The sequence below is a fragment of the Plectropomus leopardus genome, chromosome 12 (genome assembly GCF_008729295.1).
Source record: "Plectropomus leopardus isolate mb chromosome 12, YSFRI_Pleo_2.0, whole genome shotgun sequence".
Classification (NCBI taxonomy): domain Eukaryota; kingdom Metazoa; phylum Chordata; class Actinopteri; order Perciformes; family Serranidae; genus Plectropomus; species Plectropomus leopardus.
Window position 1 is genome coordinate 15,822,964 of NC_056474.1, and position 16,732 is coordinate 15,839,695.

General features: G+C 40.2%; 1 protein-coding gene across 25 annotated transcripts in view; it reads left to right on the plus strand.

Moving 5' to 3' along the window:
- Positions 1-16,732, plus strand: part of LOC121950908 (muscleblind-like protein 1) — a 51,100-nt gene extending 34,368 nt beyond the window's left edge. For 9 of the 25 annotated variants that reach the window (XM_042497011.1, XM_042497007.1, XM_042497031.1 and 6 more), the window contains 10 exons: positions 3,911-4,126; positions 4,314-4,538; positions 7,065-7,304; positions 8,326-8,379; positions 9,575-9,728; positions 10,632-10,667; positions 12,280-12,368; positions 12,753-12,797; positions 13,468-13,539; positions 13,728-16,732. In XM_042497011.1, coding sequence (XP_042352945.1) covers positions 3,911-4,126; positions 4,314-4,538; positions 7,065-7,304; positions 8,326-8,379; positions 9,575-9,728; positions 10,632-10,667; positions 12,280-12,368; positions 12,753-12,797; positions 13,468-13,524 — 1,116 coding nt within the window. In that variant the 3' untranslated portion in view covers positions 13,525-13,539; positions 13,728-16,732. The remainder of the gene's footprint in view (positions 1-3,910; positions 4,127-4,313; positions 4,539-7,064; positions 7,305-8,325; positions 8,380-9,574; positions 9,729-10,631; positions 10,668-12,279; positions 12,369-12,752; positions 12,798-13,467; positions 13,540-13,727) is intronic. The other 16 variants (XM_042497013.1, XM_042497015.1, XM_042497016.1 and 13 more) reach the window with 16 other exon arrangements.

Genomic DNA, 16,732 nt, shown 5'->3' on the forward strand with positions numbered 1-16,732 from the left:
GTTCTAAAATTTCCCTGACGCAGCCCCAGCTCTCGCTATAGACTCACTATGACTCTCTCTCTCTGTTCCACTCATGCAGCCCGACGTTTCCTCTTCTGGGACCTGATTCTTTATTCAAAATGGCTGCCAGTGTTAGTCGATGACATCTTTCGTGATTCGACAGAAATGTGTTGAACTCAAAGCCACATGTTTCTTTCTCAAACACTGCCCTCCCACCTTCAATCCTCATATAAACTGCTGCAGTTGTGAATGCAGCGGTCGTCGGGCTGGGTCATGCAGGGTGAACGCAACATGATCCTCCATGCCTCTGCAAACCCCTCTGCACACACACTCCAACTCACGTAGCACAAACACACACACACTCTCTCTCTCTCTCTTCACCCTCCCTGTGCTGCATGCCTTTGTCACTCTCTGGATGAGTGCTGTTAGAACCTGCTTTCAGCTCCTCTTGTCTCACACACATGCACGGCACGCTCGCCCACTTTCCACACACACACACACACACACACACACACCTCTGAGTGTTGTCAGTGTCAGAATTCCTCTGATAGCCAGGTCAGCTTATGGTCAGTCTTGGATGTTAACAGGAGACCTTCACCTCTCTATGGAAAGTTATGCTTCTGTTGAATGTTCCTTTTATCTTTTAACAGCACCTCTAAATTTTCCTTTTAAGTGGATATAAAGTAATATAAACACTTTCTCACTCCAAACTGCAGCTGTGATCGGAGGGCATGAAGACTTTTTTTCTTCGGTGAAAAAGCAACCTGTCACTGCAGTGTATTGTGTATCGTATCGTCATTTTTAGAAACTATAATACTCCCTCTTCCTCTCCCTGCAGTTCTGAAATTACCTGCAGTAACTTCCATTACTAGCTCCAGAACACTGGTTTGTTTTTTGCAACATCAGTGTGAGAGATTGTGATGTTTGCTACAACTGCAGTAATATCTGCTGTCTTATAGGCTGATCACAGCAAAACCATTGTTTCCCAGTGGTACAGCACGCCTGTCAGGCGCACCTCTCTTGCTGTTGCACGACATGTTTTTCTGGCGTTTTAGGGTGTGCATAAAAGTTACTTTTCCACTCAAGGCGCGTAGTCGCACCACTTGTCAATGTCAATTTTGCCATGCGTGTAGTTCTTCGAATGGCCACTTGAGACTGGCTCCAGAAACTAGCAAGTACCTGCAGACACCCAAGTTAAAATGCAGAATAAACATGTTTACAGTGTGGTATACAAAACGATTTTTGTTTTTATTTTAACATTTCTGACAATTATACAGGGACTTGATATTTATATTACTCACCTATTGATGTGTTATTAAAATGCAAGTTACACATGTTAAGGACGGGCTGCATAAGATGGGTATACATTCGTAGTGTGTACCACGCAGTAAAAATGTTTACTCTGCATTTTATATATATATATGTGACTTATTCCTAATCTACTTGTATCTTCAGTTCGCTGTAGCCATACTCTGAGTGGTTATTAAATCCAGACATGCCATTTTTATGGCTGCACTTACGTGTTTCTATGTGCTTTGTCTTTTATTTGACGGTGCATAAAAGGAAAATACCTCGTGCTTTACTTTATGAACATTTTCATCGGCCATATTTCAGCTGACGTCTTTGAAAATTTAAAATTCTCAACTCTAATATAAACCTTCGCTTTCATTTAAAAATAAGATGTAATATCTCACATCTGTTAAGCCTACAACCAAGCTTTCATGTGGAAGCAGATCACTGACAAACTCTTCGTCCATGTCCAACACAGAATAGAGGGGATATGGCTGTAGTCCAGCTCCATGCATTCTGCATTATTGTCACCTGCCTTATGCAACACAATCTTTAATAAATCACTTTAAAAGGAGCTCCAATGAGATCTTAAAATAGCAATCTCAGACAAGTGGACTTATTGAAGAAATCATAAAGAGGCCCCCCTACCATTTCAGTGTCTCCCCTCTCTTGCTCCATGTCCCCCACTCCTTTCCCTCGCACCTGTCCGCTGCTCCAGTGTCAGTGAAAGTGAAGGAGATGGGAAAGGGGAATGAAGTCATGACGGGCTATGGAGATGAATCCCAGCAGGGACGGCTCTCTGTCAGCGAGGGAAAGCGCAGGCTGCCACAGTCAGCTCAGCTGTTCCACAGGGCTGAAAGTAAAGACATCTTTCTTAAACTGTGGACGTGTTTGTTTTGTGTTTGTGTGACGTTTATCTGCCACCTGTTATCCGAACATGACCCTGACGTGTATGCATTCTTGCTTGCATTAGAATATGTGTGTGTGTGTGTGTCAGACATCTTTTCAGACTCCTCCTTCCCAGACTCAAGGTATAATTGGATACTCACAGCTGGCAGCAAAAAGGGATCCCTGACTTAGATAATTATTCAAAGACTTCGAAGCGTGACCTCGCAGTGACTGCTGATACGTATATACAGATCATATGAAGGGATGGTATTTATAGTGTTAGACATGTAGCTAAGATGGACGTCTGGAGAGCAGCACCACAGTGTCTGTCATGACCTACTGGGGCTAGCATACACACAAACACACACACGTACACTTGTCCCTGCTGGGACTGACAGAAATAGCAAGCCGTTAACAATTAGTGCAAGACTCAGTCCAGACCTAATGAGAGTGTGAGTGTCTGACACTGAGCATTTACAACACTTTTGATGTTATGATGTTGCAACAAAAAACAAACCTGCTTGTGATCTGCCATTTCTAAATTGATACTCAGGATACCATTTTAAAATAGTCTGCCTCACCAATGGCTATACCACCATACTATTTACACGCTTTCAGTGGGTACTTAAAAAGAGATCTTTAAAAATCCGTAAAAGGCATTAAATTAATTCATTAAAAATTGGCAGTAATTGGTCTTAAAGTGTCTTAAATCAGTCTTTCAAAAGTCTCAAAAATGCAAAGCCTACATTTGCTACATCACATCAAAGACGGATACTGTAATAACATATGTTCATTGTTTTCCACGTGCTTAGCTCTAGAAAGTTTTAATATTTTCAGCATCAGAGGTAGATTATCTTACTCTTTCAATTGATATGTATATTTATATATATATATATATATATATATATATATATATATATATATATATATAGTTTTATTTTTTCATTTTTTTTTTTTTTTTTATATTTAAAATTGGTCTTACATTTTACTTTGAGTGGCATTAAAGACATTTTCTATGTTCCAAAACATTGCATGTCAGATGGAGTATGCCAAAAATGCCCGTATGTTGTTCTCTATGCGTCTGCCTTTTTGCAGTATGCAAGCAAGCATGCTTTTCTGGCTGTTCTATTTTGAATTGCTTCTCTTTTATGTACATGGGGCACACCGGGTCCAAGTGTGTCCAATGATGCTGATTGCACTCAAGTCTGCAGCCCTGGAACCAGTGGGGTCCTCGCAATGACAAAAATCAAACTCATTCATCACAAACAATCCTCTTCATCTTTTTTACTGTTTTTTAAATTGCTATTTATTACTTTTAACAGAAATCGCTGATAGTTATTTGTTTTTATTGAATGTATCATGTTATTGCAATAGCTATTGTATGTTTTGCATCCTTTTAGCCAATTAATGTGAATTCAGGGCGTTGCTGTAAACAAATTTAATCAGTACATTTTCACTGAATGAAGAATGTTTTGCTGATGATGATGATGGTGATGATCATGAAAACAGCAAAAAACTGATAAAACTTTTGACCGAGTGCAAATTCACAAACTTAAACATCATCAGTCAATGACATCTATATCCAAGATCCTCCCAAAACAACTTAACCATGGTAGTTTTAACATATACTTGTTTATAAATTCTATGGTTACTGTATTTCTAAAGTGAACACCAGCCAAACCTGCCTTACGCTGTGTGTCGTTCTAAATCTTGTTCCGTTTTGTCACTTCAGGGCCGTTGTTCCAGAGAGAACTGCAAGTACCTGCACCCTCCTCCCCACCTAAAGACCCAGCTGGAGATCAATGGCAGGAACAACTTGATCCAACAGAAGAACATGGTCATGCTCGCTCAACAGATGCAGCTCGCCAACGCCATGATGCCTGGCACGCAGCTACCACCTATGGTGAGAGGACACACACGTATGAACATACCACAGCTACTGCCCACGGTGAGACCACATATATGTAAGAGCTCACACATATGCAGCACCTTCACTGTGTGCGTGTGGCTCTTGCAGTCTTTTGATTCCGTCAGTCCGTCTCTTTTCCGTTACAAAAAGCTCACGGCTTGTGGTCTATGTGCACAGTTTATCCGCAGTCATTTCACTCCAGTGCTTTTATTTCGCTCTCTTCCAGCCCATGTTCTCGATGACGCCAGGCCTGGCCACCAATGCCAGTGCAGCAGCAGCAGCTGCAGCTGCAGCCTTTAATCCCTACCTGAGCCCTGTGTCACCAGGCCTGATGCCCCAAGAGATCATGCCCAGCACCCCTGTCCTCATGGCCTCCAGTCCCACCGTCAGCCAAGTCCCAAACGCTGCCGCTGCTGCAGCCCAGAAATTGCTGAGAACAGACAGACTTGAGGTAACAGACAAACTGATAAATAAAACCTGGTTTTCTCAACATTTTATGGAGCATAGAATAAACCCACTCCTTTCCTAGACTTCCAGGAAAACTAATAAAATCTACTTCATGATGCGTTTCTTAGTGGGAGTGGAGTCACCATGGCTGATAATGAGCCTGTAAACAAGACAAGTGTTGTTAACAAGTTGTTTAACAAGCATAAGAATAATAGCATCCTTTGTTGGACTTGCATAAACTGCTCCAGAAACGGAATTGTGATATTAATAGCAGGTACCATTATGCAAAGTAGAAGCTAATTAAAGTGTAATGAAAATAAAACTGTCAGAAGTTTGTAAACTGTAATTTTTCATCAGCTTATGATGCCGAGGCGCATTCCAAGAGATGATTCGTAATTAAGAGTTGTTTACTTTTTTTTTCATGAACTCACTCCCACTTAATTTGCCTCGTCTAGTTCCAGTACAGTTTGTGCTATCACACTGTACGCTTGACAAAACACCATTAGACAAGCACAAAAGATGAGCCTCAAGTTGTTATATTTATTTGAGTTGGAGAGTGATGATTTTCACAGCACCAGTAATGGTATGGCAACAGCAAAATAACACAATCTTTGTAGTCAAGTAAAGGTGTAACTCCTGCTCAAAGCATAACATCTGTTGCAGCAGCATTGCACTCTGCTCTGTTGAGGCTACTAACAACAGAGAAATTACTGTCTTCCTCCTTTGCACACCCACAATCAAAGCCTTTGCTCTCTGATTCTGTAAAAACCTCCATGAAAATTAAGCTTTGTTGTTGATGCAGTGGAAATCTGTCAATATCACTTTTATTCATAGCATCTTTTTATGTTTTTTTATGTCCACAAAAGATAACCACAATAAACAAAACTACATCATAAAAATCATCTTTATAGAGTATACATGTTATAGAATTGATTTCGTCGTTTAAATCACATCAGTAAAATTAAAAAGTAATTGAAGCTGTTACCTTTATCATCTTTATGGAGCACACATTTATCGTTGTTTAAGTGCACACTGCTGACATGCTGCAGAAAAGCAGGGTGAGCAGAATGTAACCAATACCCAGGCGTTCATGATACGTCTAATTTAAAAGAAGGTGCTGCCCTCTGGTGTCTCACATATAGACTTTTAAAAATGTCTCAGGCTTACACTCCAACTCACACTTACAGATCGTTATAAAGAAAAACATTATCATAACATTCTTTTTTTGGGTTTTTTTTTGCTAAAACTTGAGCACTTTCCCCTGTATGATATTTATACACAACCAAGTTCAGGAACTCTACATTTAACAGTTATGTGTATATATACTGTATCAGTATTTATATATCTGTACAGATCCTGTGTTTGGTGTGAAAGGATACCGCACAGAGGAAGGCCTCGAAAATAACTTACCCGAGACACAAGAGGAATGTGACCTTGCAGAGCATTTTAATCTGTTTATTGGACTGCAGATCTCATGCATTTTTAAGCTTAATGGATGTTTGTAACTCTCTATAATGACAGAGTGAGGGTTTGATGAGTCATTCTTGATATATTCTACATGAAGACACAAATGCACAAAGCAGGAAATGTTCTACAAGCATGGGCGGAATATGAGACAATAGGCCCCTGGGCACAGATATGCAAAAGACCCCATCAACTCTCCTACATATGAGCAAGAGACACAGAGTTCTTCTTTTGTGTCTTTTTGTAGTCTTTTTGTGTCTCTTTAAGGTAATTTTGTCTCGGAGGTCATTTTGTTTCTCTTGGGTTATTTTGTGTCTCTGAGGTCAATTTGTGTGTCTCTGAGGTTATTTTGTGTCTCTTTGAGGTCATTTTGTGTGTCTCTGGGGTATTTTTTGTCTCTGGGGTAATGTGTCTCATTTTGTGTCACTTTGACATAACTTTGTGTCTCTCTAAGAATATTTTGTGCCTCTTTGGGGCACATTTTATGTCTTTTCGTAATTTTGCGTGTCTCTGAGATCATTTTGAGTGTCTCAGTGGTAATTTGTGAACTCTGTGAGGTAACTTTGTGTCTCTTTAAGGTCATTATGCGTCTTTTGGTTATTTTGCATGGCCTTGGGAAAAAGTTGTGTCTTTTTGGTTATTTTGTGTCTTTGTTGTTGTTTTGCCCATATTTATTTTTTTTTATGTCTTTTTGTAGTTCTTTTTAGTTCTTTTGCATCCTTTTTGTGGTCCTTTGGTGTCTCTTTGAGGTAATTTTGTGATTTCTTTAGATATTTTTGTTCATTTTGTGTCTCTAAAGGTAAATATGTGTCCCTCTGAGGTAGTTTTGGTTGAGTTTTTCATTTGTAGTTTTTTGTATCTCAGTGGTGTTCCTTTGCATCTTTTTGTGGTCTTTTTGTTTCTCTCCGTGGTCATTTGGAATCTCTTCCTGGTTGATAAATATTAATTCAAGTTTTGTAACCATTAGGCATGTTCAATAATCAATCCATGTCTACATGGTACTATTCTTGTGTTGTATCCACATGCTGATAACGCCACATCTCTTCTCCTCTCTTCGTGTTTCCAGGTGTGTCGTGAATATCAGAGGGGCAACTGCTCTCGGGGGGAGAACGACTGTCGCTTCGCCCACCCTGCAGACAGCACCATGATCGACACCAACGACAATACCGTCACCGTATGCATGGACTACATCAAGGGTCGGTGCTCTCGGGAAAAGTGCAAGTACTTCCACCCGCCGGCCCATCTGCAGGCCAAAATTAAGGCAGCCCAGCACCAGGTGAACCAGGCCACAGCCGCCGCGGCCATGGTGAGCAGTCTGTAAAAACGTGGTCACACTCATTCACTAACACACACCTTATGGAGCAATTTGAGAAAATTATTATATTTATGTCAGGGCTACTATAGGTTCAGTCACCCAATAGGAAATATGTTCTGTGGCTCATACTCACATTCATGTTTGAAAGTGTTTCACCTTACTGGTTGGTGTTATTTAGCTTTTGGGTTTTTTCAGTTCTGCTTTTGCCAGGTCAAATTTTAAAGGTGCAACTTGGTTTGGGTAAAATCTTCTCAGAATAGGATGATATGAAGAAGGATGGGACAATAGTTTATTATTTCAATTAGCTTTTTTCCTTCTTATGTGGCAAAAAAATGTCATGTTCCTTGTTCATCTCATCCAAGACCACAAGCAGAGGAGCAGTTCCTCTCTCTCTCTTTCTCTCTCTCTCTCTGATGGCCTCGTCTTATTTGTGACCATTGTTTCTGTACTTCCTATCTCTTACTTCTCTTCCTCTTGACATTATAAAAAGGACTCATTGTGGTGTCTCACAGTAACAGCACATGTGAATAACTGTACAGCCGCACTGTTGTTTTCTCCGTGCTCTTATTGATGTGGCGAGGCTGAGAGCTTTGTCATCATATGACTATGATGTGCACAGTGAAACAGAAACCTGTGAATTGTGCTTCTATGTCATTTTTGTCCGATTTTTAAGAACTACTTAAAAAGAAATGATTGAATAATCCTCTCATGGCTATATTCATCCATGTCTGTGTGTCAGTAACTAATGTAGATTGGTAGATATCAGTGATTATTGATGATCATTTTAACTGTTGAGCAGTAGAGCTAGTGTCCACACTGTGCATGCCTTAGTCCTGTTATCCCCTTGTATATTGCATTCCAATGATTTGTTTTTTTATTTGTTTTTGTTTTTCTCACCTATACCCAAACTGCACTGCTGCCCCCATGATGCACCTCTGCTTGCTGGTTTATGTTAATGCGCTTGAACCCCATTGGCCCATTGCCATCATGTGCTCGCTGCCTGCTAATTAAGACTCAGTCGGCTGTCAAATCACTGAAGCGACCCCTCGACGCAACCTTTGACCTGGTACTATGACCTTTCACCTTTTAGCTTGGCATGTGGCTTTGTTGTAGAGCAGTGTTTTAACCAAAGATACTTAGCTATTTTTGTTTGTCGTTGTCTCAGTGCAATGTCTGTTTTTCCTCCTGTTGATCTGTCATTATTGCCTGTGATAAAATGATTGTGGCTTTCTGGGCTGGAACACCAAACGACTTATCCGCATGTAGAAATCACCTCAAACACGAATTCAGATGTGGAATTTGTGACAAGGAGCCACAATCACTTCATCACCTGTAGCTTTTTTAACAACAGTCAGCGAGGGCTAGGGAAGTAAAGCTTAAAATGGTGGCATGGCTTCAGTCTTACGTCCAAGTCAGTGGTCAGTGTTGTGGAGCAGCTAAATCAAATGTGTGCATGTCTGTGTCGCTAGTGCATGTCAGATGGATAAGGGTGGGGCTAAGAGGAACAGTCTTTAAAACCATACGGGAGAGATCCCACCATAACAGACGATTACAGTTCAAATGATAGTTCACTCCATCATCAAATCTTGTCACAGATATTCAGACCTCAAGGATGGCCTCATGTCAGGATGAAATCCGCACACAGAGCATTTTATGGTGTAAATATTCACATCTGACTAACGTCCCTTGGCCTGAGACCATTTTTGACATTTGTCTGAGAGTGAACCATCACTTAAACATGGCTTACACAGTTTATCATGGAGCTAGCAGTGCAGCCTCCCTCTCTCTGTGCTTCCTACCTGTTCCACCTCCTGTTAGCAGCCTTATTGTTTTAATAGTTAATGCTTGCTCATGTTGCATTTAGTCAGCCCTAAGAGTACAAAGTTAATAATCCAAGTAAGCTTCCTGATGAAATAATGAATATATGAATGCTTGTTAGCCAGTAGCTCCAGTAGGCACCATGCTCCTGCTTGTGTAGTACTTGTGTCAGACTGCTGCTTGCTTGCTACTGATGATATGATGATATTGTTGATGTTGTTGTACACACAAGGATGTTGTGATGCTGTTTATACGATGTCCTCTAACGTATGTATCTTTTTTTGTTTTCTTTCCCGTTTTTGCCTCTTTCCACACACCCTCTCTCTCTCTCTTTTCCACGCACCTCTCTCTCTCTCTCTCTCTCTCTCTCTCTCACTCTCTCTTTCTTTCTGTCTCTGTTTTTTCTTTATTTCTCACTGACCTCCCTCCGTCTGGCTGGGCAGGGCATCGCCCCTAGTGTCATGGCTCCCCTGCCCAAGCGGGCAGCCCTGGAGAAGGCCAACGGGGCCTCTGCCGTGTTTAACACCGGCATGCTCCAGTACCAACAGGCCCTGGCCAACATGCAGTTTCAGCAGCAGGCTGCTTTCCTCCCATCAGGTATGGCTCCCAAAGCAACCACCACTAGTGCTCTGAACACCCAGAGGAAGCCTGGATCAGTCTAACCCGGCTCCTGCTTGTCTGGGGTTGGGCACTGTGGTAGATTGCAGGAAAGAGCAGTTTTGGTTGTGATCTTTTTTTTAATCAACTTTTAGACAGAGGAACTTATAAAGTTAATCATAACATAAAAGCAATAAATTCCATCCTAGGTTAGTCAGGATCAAACATTTGTTTCTCAAAGTGCAGTTAAAAACTTCAACAAAATTGTGCATTATGCTTGGTATGGCATTGCATGGCCAGTAGGTGTTCAGATGGGTTAGAGTGTCTTTTTACTTACTAATTGCTTTAATAAAACTCCACCTAGCTACCGGCTTCACCTGCAGGGTGAATGAGGAAGGCATGGATCTTTGTAAGGACAGAACTTGTTTACTAGTCTGTTAGATTAAAGCTTTAATGGTGTGATTACTCATATTTTGATGAGAAACCATCGCTGGAGCTTTGGCTTGGGCTGGGATGAACGGGGCTGGATGGGTTGATTAATGGCAACAAACATCAGGCTGCAGAGTCTGGCTTCTGTACACATCTGCTGCTCTCCGCACTTCTGTCTAGAGTGTGTATATAATGTTTAATACTTGATAGTTACAGTCTCAACCGCACTATCACTCTATTACACATTCATATGCAATGCACTTCAGACAAAAGTCCAGACCCTCATTTGATTAACAGATTTGATGAGTTCAGCACTTCGCTTTTTTTCCAATCACTGATGACTGTGTCCAAGAGATATTAACCTTTTTTTTCCCACCTTATCTCTCCCCCCTCACTCTAACGAACCTTGTGACGGGCTGTTTTGATTTCTCTTCCCTATCCAATCCACTTCCTGTTGCACTGCATGATGGGCAGGCTCAATATTGTGCATGACACCTGCAGCCAGCGTTGGTAGGTCCCAGCTTTCCTTCTTCAGTTGTCTGTAACCTCATGTCTGTGGCTCACATGTCATCAAAACTGACCCTTACTGTGAAATTTACTCTTTTGTATTTATAGCGAAATTTGTCGCTGTTTTGGTTGCGTGAAATTACATTTTGTGACTGGAAGCATAAGCAAGAGTCCACATAAGGAAAGACAAATTTTATGACATTTAAATGTTGGATATTACCTGTATGACAGCTGTTGTTCATAATCTGTTTAACTGAGCTTTATTTTGTTGATTTCTCTGTGTACACCTACTATATATCACTTGACCACTGTCGTTCTCGTGCCCGCTCTAAACTTTGCTTTTGGCTGGTCTAACACGACACCTATTGAAACCTTTTTAAAAAGATTTAAACAATGGAGGGAGTTCAATTATAACCTTCTCCCCATCTCCTCTGCCTTAAAGGGATAGTTTGGAATTTTTGAAGTAGGCTTGTATGGAGCACTTACTCGTAGTCATTGTATTAGATACAGTAGATGTCTGTCAGCACGCCCACAGTTTGGAGAGGCAGGCAGGATTACCGACACAGAAGCTACGAAATGTACTGCTGTGGACGGGGGCAGCAAAATATATTTTAACCACTTAAAATATAAGTCCCACCTATAAAAAGGTTTAAATGTATGCAACACTGAGAATATTCTCACCACTTTACCTTTCCGTCAGACAGGCCATTCTAACAGAGAAACTGTTAACGCCTTCAGCTCCCCATCTATGCTCTCGTCAAAGCCACCAGACTCCACCAGCAAAAACAGTCATTTTAGCTCACTGAACACAGGAGCTGTTGGTCTACTGCTGCCTCCGTGAGTTAGTTATTATGTGACTTTGATTAATCCAAATTAAAGTCACACAGTAACACAAACTAACTAACTGCAGTGGTAGATCAGCAGCGCCTGTGTTCAGTGAGGTAAAATCGCTGTTTTTTCAAAGGAGTCTGGCTTTGAAGAGAGCGAAGGCCTCAGTTCCCTGTTGAAAATCGCTGTCTGACTGCAAGGCAAGGCGGTGAATGTATTCTAAATATAACATACACTTAAACTGATTGTTTAGGTGACTAAAATAGAGCCTGCCTCATCAGTACATTGCTTATCTGTCACCCAGTTTCTCCTGTCTGCTTCTCCAAACTGGTAATGTGCCGGCCGCCATCTTCTGTATGTGATACACTGAAGATCGATAACCTCATATAACCCCACTTTAAAAGATCCGGTTTATTCCTTTAGAGACTCATGTGACAGCACTTTTATTTATGTCTTTTTTTTGTAGAACTTTTTAAAGTTTGCGCTTATCTGGAGTTTACCAAGAAAGTCCAGTATTGGTCATCTTAGTATGAATAACACACACAAATGTGGAAGTACGTGACTGCTGCTGCCACAGCTACACTGTGCCACATCAAGGTCTCAGATCACAAGATTTGTTATCAGTGTTGGCAGAGGGAAGAAAGGGAACCAGTTAAATCGAATCCCTCTCTGACCCCTCCCCCACCTCTCTCTCTCTCTCTGTCTCCTTCCCTCATTTGCCTGGTGTGTATGTGGCTACACTGCTCCTCCGTATATTTTTGCTTACATGATTTTCCCTCCAAAAAAGTTCCCATGATGCACGGTGGTACTCCAGCCACTGTGTCTGCAGCCACCACATCTGCCACAAGCCCCTTCGCAACTGCCTCCACCAATCAGGTTTGCACCTCTACTGCCTTAGTTTCTCTCTCTCTCTCATTCTCTCTCTCTCTCTCTCTCTCTCTTTTCTCGTCTCTCTCTATTTTATCTCTCTCTGTATCTCTCTTTCTGTCTCATCTCTGTCTTTTAATGCACATGGACGATCTGGGGATGCTTGTGTCTCACACTGAAGGGTGGGTCGGGTGAAAGGCGGTACTCCCTCTTGTTGGCCTACACTAGAGTCCAACATGTGTACACATATCATGCTATGACAAGATCTAACTCTGACTTAAATATTTACACATTTCTCAGATCTGTTTTTGTGCAAAAAAAAAAACCCATACTGTGTTGCATTTAATGTTTGTCCTCATTGTAACCTCGATTTTTGTCCTTTCCCATTTTGAGGACTCTTCCTTATCAAAGTTGACTACCAACGAATACATGCAATTGGTATGTATGAGGTAGTTTTTTTCTAAATTTTTAAAGCCATTCGCACAGCTTGTGCAAAAGTCGCTATCTGTGCCCTTTGGTGCTTGGCTTTTTTTTTTTTCTCTCTTTTTTTCGCTGCTGCTTCCAGCTTGTAAAGCAAAGCTTTACCATGTTCTTCATGTTTAAAAGCTGGACATATTCATTATTAAAAGATTTGCAACCTTCTGCTTTCAGTTCTGTTGAAGGCATTTTGTTAGCAGTTAGTTACATTGCGCAATCTCATAAAACCAGTGAAAAGACGTGTAGGATGAGTCATCATGTTACTGATCCAGGACCAGTTTTCTGCATTTTGCTGAGGTGTGCAGGTCAACAACATGGAGGACTTAGATTTGCATGGGGGAGCCACCTCACTGACAGTTTTCCTCTGCCCCCCTCATCTCTCCCTTCCCCTCAGCCCTCCTCCTCCCCTCCCCGCTGCCCAGAAGATGATTCTTATTGACATGTCGCAACTGAAACTGTAGCCAAATTGCTTTTTCTGTGTTGCCTATTTTCTAATGTAATGAACTTGTTTTTATCGTGATAATGTGATTAAAATGTGTCGATCTGTGTTTGTGTTGCCAGCCAACGTCCGCTGTGAGTGTTTTGCGCTTCGGGATGCTTCATTTAATTCCTGTCTGTTTTCTACCCCCAGATTCCAATAATATCTGCAGATCATCTGAGTAGTCACAAGTACTTGACTCAAATGTAGTTCCTCTCAAGAACAGTGAGTTCCTATTTCAATCCTCACATTCCCTCTTCTCATTACGTTTGTTTATTTTGGGTGAATCATTTTAGCTCAGGTTTACTTGATTTTGCGTGCAGAGAATACAACTTTCTGTCTGTTTAAACTCACAGACCTTTTATGGGTTGTTTTTTTTTTGTAATTCAAGTGAAATCCTTCATGTCTTGCAGATCAAATGAATGTGTGCTGGCACCGTCCAAGCCAAAAGAGTTCAGCCTTTATGTACATAACCTTCAGAATGTCAAGCAATGGGACAAGGAGGGTCTGCCATCTCTTAGCCGGTCCACGACGATGGTCTCATCACACGTGTAAACATCAAGGGTGCAACACATGATCTGTGCCATCTCCCCACATATCAACATCAAGAGGGATTTGTTGTCAAATTCAACGTCCAGCCGCGAGAAGAGGGTATCTTGGTGCCAGGGTCAGTTTGTTTCTCCCTCAGCGGGAAACACTCACATTACACCTCTGTGTCTGACTAAATCATAGCGCTCAATTTGTTCTAATTAATATCATTACCGTACGCACAGAAGGTCAAGAGCGTGGTTGCATAAAAGCAACATCCAGTGCTGGTACGTTAGTAGACCAAGATCTGTCTTTCCTTTTCTTTTTTCTTTTTTTTTGTTCTGCTTTATTTTGTTTTTAATTGATAGCCATATTTCATAGTTTACAAGTGTAATGCAAACATGCACCTTGAATTTGAATTGAAATCTGAAAGGCACAATGATTTTAACAGGAATTTTATGCGCCAAAAGAATTAGGCATGTACAGTATTGTGTTTTTTTACGGCGACTAGTGAAACTAGATGTTGAAAATGAGGGTCTTGGACATATGAATGTTCTGGGTAAACCAACATACCTGTGTACCTTGAAAGCACAGCCAGGCTAGCTTTTTCTGACCTTGTCATGTGCCATCGAGGCCATACAGCTAAAACCAGAGTGTTATCTCAGCAGTGTTATTTGTTTACCGAAGGTAAAAGTTTTGTATGGCTCTTTTTTTGTATTGTTTTGGTTTCAGAATCTCCATTGTGAGTGTTTTTGTTTGGGTTTTTGTTTTTTTTTCTACTTTTCATTTCTCTAATTAATCAGATTTAGAAGTGGGTTTCTCGCCAAATTTGTGATTTTAATTTTGATGTTTTTTCTTTTCAAATCATGGAGGGTTTTTCTAACGTTTGTCATACCTCTTTTAATAGACTAGCATTGTTTTCTTTTGTTGGGATTAAGTTGTTGCTCAAGTCCATCGACTCTAAAGCCTGGTGAAGTAGAGGGTGTAGCTTCAATGACATTGCGTTACCTTCTTCTCTTTTAAAGAGGAGCGACTCTAAAACTGTCTCCGCGAAGCACTGTTGAGCCATGTACTGATGGGAATTCAAAACAACAGACCCAAAGGTCTATTAGGTCATTTAAAACCACATGTGCACTTGAATGATTGTTTGTCTGATCACCCTGTTTTAATTTAATCCTAAGTGAACTTTCGCTTTTGAGGAAACTCAACACATTGTGTGTTCGTATTTCCAAACAAAGGTTCTCACTCACTTGTAGATCTGACTACAGAAACCAAAGCACAGTTATCCTCTCAATCATCTTCACAAAGGGTTACAGAAGCATCTCCCACAAGGCTTATTTAATGAAATACGTCTAGCATCTTTCATTCATCTGTCAGTTTTAAGATCACATCCTTTTTGTGTATCCACAGAGGTGTGTAGTGTGTCTTTACCGATTGTAATGTACCTAAAGAAGCCTTAGAATACAATTAATGGGCCCCAGCCCAATCAAATGTACTTTCAATCACCATGCAGGTAAAGAACACCAATGATGTTTTATAGTTCTCTCACATGCCGCTTATGATCTTTTTTTTGTTCTTTCTCTCTATGTAAAAGTAACAATTACTCTCTTAAATTTCATTGAACTTCTGTGTTATGTACTACTTAAGGATTTGAATCTATTTGAGGTATGTAGTTGTAGATCTTTCTTTTTTTTGCCTTACTATATATTACTTGACAACATTGATATAGCCGTTGTAGATTTTGAGGTAATATGACATTCATAACTTTTTCAAACCATATAAATGATAATGTGTTGAGTCAGTTTTAAATATTCACTTCATTCATATAGCTGGATGTCTTTTTTCAGATGATGTTACATTATCAGTTAATTTTGTTGATGAAAGACTTTTTGATACAAGGAATGAGATCAATTAATTTGCTGCCAGCACAGCATCTCTGAGCAGACAAAAAAGAAAAACTAATGTTTTAACCAACTTAAATTTTCCTTGTAACATGTCAAGATCATGTTTGAAAATATATTGTATTGAGATATAGATTGTCCATGTTTTAGAGTAAAAATTATTTTCTACTGTATCCATTTCAAAACAAGATATGTACTTTTGTTTGAATATTTCTTAAGTTTGCCCTGAATGTCAGGCCAAAACGAGTAGTGAGATTGACGGGTCTTTGGATGTTTGGTGGATAGTGAGATTAGGAGCGAGAAAGACTTTTCCAGACTGGAGAGGTCCGAAATGCTGCAGATGATGAGTTCTAACCTAAGGGACGAAGGTTGACTTTTTGCACTTCTGTATATAGTCAAATGAACAGAGAAAAAAATGTGTATCATATTGAGATATTATTTTGAATAAAAAAAGATCTATAATTATAAGGAATTTTGTTAGATTAATTTAAATTCTTAAATTAGAAGACCAGCTAAAAAAATTGCTTGCAAAGAAGGGCACTAGTTTCTTGGCCAATGCATTCAGAGAAAGCTATGCGCTTTTTGTCTTATTTTATCAGTGGCTAGTATTGCCAGGGAATGTCGTAGGGGAATAGATATCCCCGTGTCATGCTAACTCCACCCCTCCTGTGGGATGACATATCCAATAATATCCATATATCATTTGTTAGACTTGGTCACGCAGTATTGCTGCTCCCATGGTACATAAAACGTTCAAAATTTGTATTCTATTATAGTTTGATTTGACTGCATGTAAAAGTACAAACATGTAAACAAAATAAACAGCGTAGTTATGTAAAGAAAGATAACACATTCAGATTACAGAATACACAGTGATATGTTTTTTACAGTAGATAACATCCACAGCGGGGAGAAATAATACTTCAAAAACAAGTCATCTTACTCTTGTGTGATAAAAGATGTTTTCCAAGCAAACATGTTATTTACAG